Source organism: Gossypium hirsutum, chromosome A03, assembly GCF_007990345.1.
Source record: "Gossypium hirsutum isolate 1008001.06 chromosome A03, Gossypium_hirsutum_v2.1, whole genome shotgun sequence".
Taxonomy (NCBI): Eukaryota; Viridiplantae; Streptophyta; class Magnoliopsida; order Malvales; family Malvaceae; genus Gossypium; species Gossypium hirsutum.
The window spans coordinates 111150342-111153622 of record NC_053426.1 but is presented as its reverse complement, the minus strand read 5'-3'; the positions used below and the strand labels follow the sequence as shown (position 1 = coordinate 111153622).

At 32.9% G+C, this 3281-nt stretch overlaps 1 protein-coding gene across 1 annotated transcript; it reads right to left on the bottom strand.

The window, feature by feature from the left end:
* Positions 1-2059: 2059 nt before the first annotated feature.
* LOC107935001 (uncharacterized) lies at positions 2060-2998 on the bottom strand. The gene is made up of 2 exons (XM_016867529.2): positions 2482-2998; positions 2060-2378 (listed from the first exon to the last, which is right to left on the bottom strand). Exons 1-2 carry the CDS (start codon positions 2867-2869, stop codon positions 2287-2289), a joined length of 480 nt encoding a protein of 159 aa, XP_016723018.1. The 5' UTR covers positions 2870-2998; the 3' UTR covers positions 2060-2286.
* Between the last annotated feature and the right edge of the window lie 283 nt (positions 2999-3281).

The following is a 3281-nucleotide window of genomic DNA, read 5'->3' as shown; positions in this document are numbered from 1 at the left end:
ATTGTGTGAATTGGGACATTGTTTAACAAATGAAATATGACAGCATATGATAGTTATGATACTAGACATTAATATGGGCTTAAAATTCAGCTGTGCATATTATATTATATTGTCTTTAAATATTTAGATTATAGAAATAGCATTGAGTTTTACTCAGCATACGGTTTTGTTTTTTCGTGCGCAAATTAGGTACTTCACTTTTGATTGTCAATTCAGTATCCAACAACGATCCCAAACTTAAATGTGGTGATATTTATCTTTTGTGTCGACATGTACCTAGGACGTCTAAATGATAGTTATTTGGTGGATAGATTGTAAATAAGGTTATAAATGTAATGTTGGTTTGGTATATACATATAAACATGTGCTTGTGTTTGAAGCCATATTATGACATGGTAAATTGAACCAAATCTAGATATGTGCATGTGAAATTAAGTTAATGTTTTAGGTAGATTTAAGTTAGGCCAAATTGATGAATTTTGACATGTTTATAATTTTAAATTGGTTGATGTTTTGATGATATAAATGTGGTACCAATGAGGGTATATTGGTTAGGCACCTAGCATAATTGTTTTGGCATATTTTGAATGTGTTTGATAGTGTTTTGAACATGTTAAACGAATGGTTTTTAAGTTATTTAATGTCCAAGCATGTAGGAAATGGTAAATTTATTGTATACAGCACATTTTAGGTCCACACCTAGACACGCGAGCGTGTAAGACACAAGGCTAGCACACGGACGTGCGAGGCCATTTCAAAGGGTACACGGCTTGGCACACGGGCGTGTGGCTTGGCTGTGTGACCTAAGTTAGAGAGTTACACGGGTACAGACATGGGTTGGGACATGGCTGTGTGTCCCTCCTTCGAATCCCCACACAGCGAGACACATGGGCGTGTGACTTGGCCGTATGAGTCCCACGGCCTAACCACACAGCCATGTGAATCCCTGCAGTTAAAATTTTTCTAACTTTTTCCTAAAATTTTCCAATGTTCCCGATTTAGTCTCAAATCATTTCTAAAGTGTTATCAAACCCTCAAAAGCTTAATAAGTGACTCTATGCATGTTAATGATGAATCATTTTTTTTTTTGCTAGAAATATTTGAAATGAAAGTTTAGATTACGATTACTCGGTAATGCTCTGAATTAAGACAACGGATATGGGTTTGAAGTGTTACAAGTCGCCTCAAGATTATTAGATTGAATTAAGACATTAGCATAATCCCGATCGATCAGGATAGCTAAACCATCCAATATACCCCATAATTTTGCATCCAACACATATCAATTCCTCAAGTATCTGTTATAGCCAAGCATCCATTTTCCATTTTGATCACAAGCAATTCCTTCTACAGCCGCAAAACCTTTTCTATCTCCAACTGACCTATTAGTGTTTAAACAAACTCAATTACTTGACAGGTGAGGATATGAAATCGAACTTAGGCAAGGAATATTTTAATTAGTTATATTTTCCAATTTCTTAATAAAGAAATCTTTTATTTCCTTTTTATTTTCAAAATGCGTCGCTTATAGCACTTGACAAGTTTTTCTTTTTCCATGTTTCAATATTACCATTTTAGACCCTCAAAAAAAAATTCCCATTTTAGATTCCATATTAACGTTACTAAGTTCATGAATAATATTTAACCAAAAATCTCTTTATCATATCGTAAATATTTTGGTCCCTACATTAATACCTTCAAATTTCGACGTTATAAAACTTCACATAAAACGTAATTCCAAAAAAAAAAAAATCAAATATGATAGTGCATATAAAAAAATAAACTAAATTAATTCTTAAAATTTAAAATATTTCAATTACATCCTAAACTATTAAAATTATATCATTTAAGTCCTTTTGTTATTAAAACTATTAAATGTCACGTTAAATTCTACGTGAATAAATTTAAAATAATTTTTCTTAAATAAAAGATTACACAAAAACGTTTTCGAAAATTTCAAAATCAAAACATTTATATCAGCCATATAGTTTGATACAAAATTTTCATGTTCTTAATAATTTTTTAATTATTGTTATTTTAAAATATATAATCATTAAAATGATTAATATTAATATATAAATAAAATTAGATTACAATGAAATGATAAGGCAAATATTGTCCAAACCACCAAAAGCAATAATCAAAATTTATATTACAATGGAATGAAAATCATATATTACAAAAAAAAAATTGAAATTCATAAATTATATAAAACTAAATGAAAATGTAATTAATTACATCAAATTCCATTATCCTTTTTATACAAAAAAACCCTCCAACGGCAAATCAATTTGGATTCCCTGAAATTTGCTGCACCGAGCAAGCCACCACCTGCGCCCATTGTCGCAACCTAGTCTTAACCGTTTGAGGATCATCGCCTATATCAAGAAATTCAAATAAAACAATCAAGAACCTGATTTTAATACGGTTAATTTCAACTTAATAAGAAAATTTTAAAATTACTTTAAATTTAAAACTGACCTTGATCAATTATGGTGTTTGTGCTGCCAGCGTCACTGAAAGATCCTATCGAAGATGCCGACGAAGTCCTCGACAATCTACAGCTGTACTGACGGTTGACGGCACAGTAGAACGGCAGAGCGGGTAAAGTATCGGATAACTTCGGATCCAATTCAGGCGAGTCGTGTTCGAAACCGAAACCTAACTCGATACAGCCTTTGAGCTCTTCCAAATCATCGTTTGAGAAGCTCTGAGATCGGCGGAGGCCGTGGCTGTGGCCGTGGCTTTCCTTCCGTCTCAGCCACGCCTCGTCTCGTTCCACGTCGGGAGACCACGAGCGTTGCTTGTATAAAGGCCGTGGTTGTAGTTGAGGAGGTGGTGGAGGCGGAGGACGGTAACTTTTCGGCATGATTTCAGCAACGCCGTCACAAGCCGCTGTTTTCACGGCGGCTATGGTTTTTTGGAGGTCGGTTGGGGGGAACGAAGAAGGAAAATTTGGGACGTTTCTCGAAAGTGTTTAGTACGTTTCTCCAAAGTGTGAGTCTCTGTCTCTATATATATACGGTCATACACAGATATGGTTTTGTTTGGTTTGTTTTAATAATTTTGGTCAACTTTCTAAAAGGTCCCTGAATTATATATTTTTAACGAATTTAATCTTTCTACTATAATTGTATCATTTCCTATCCCTTGTTTTTTTATTTTAAAAAATATGTAAATAAGGGAAAATAATAAATACAAATTAATGATAATAGAAAGATAAACATTTATTTCATAAATTTTAAAATATTTAAACTAATTTAAAACCCATTCAATTTTAT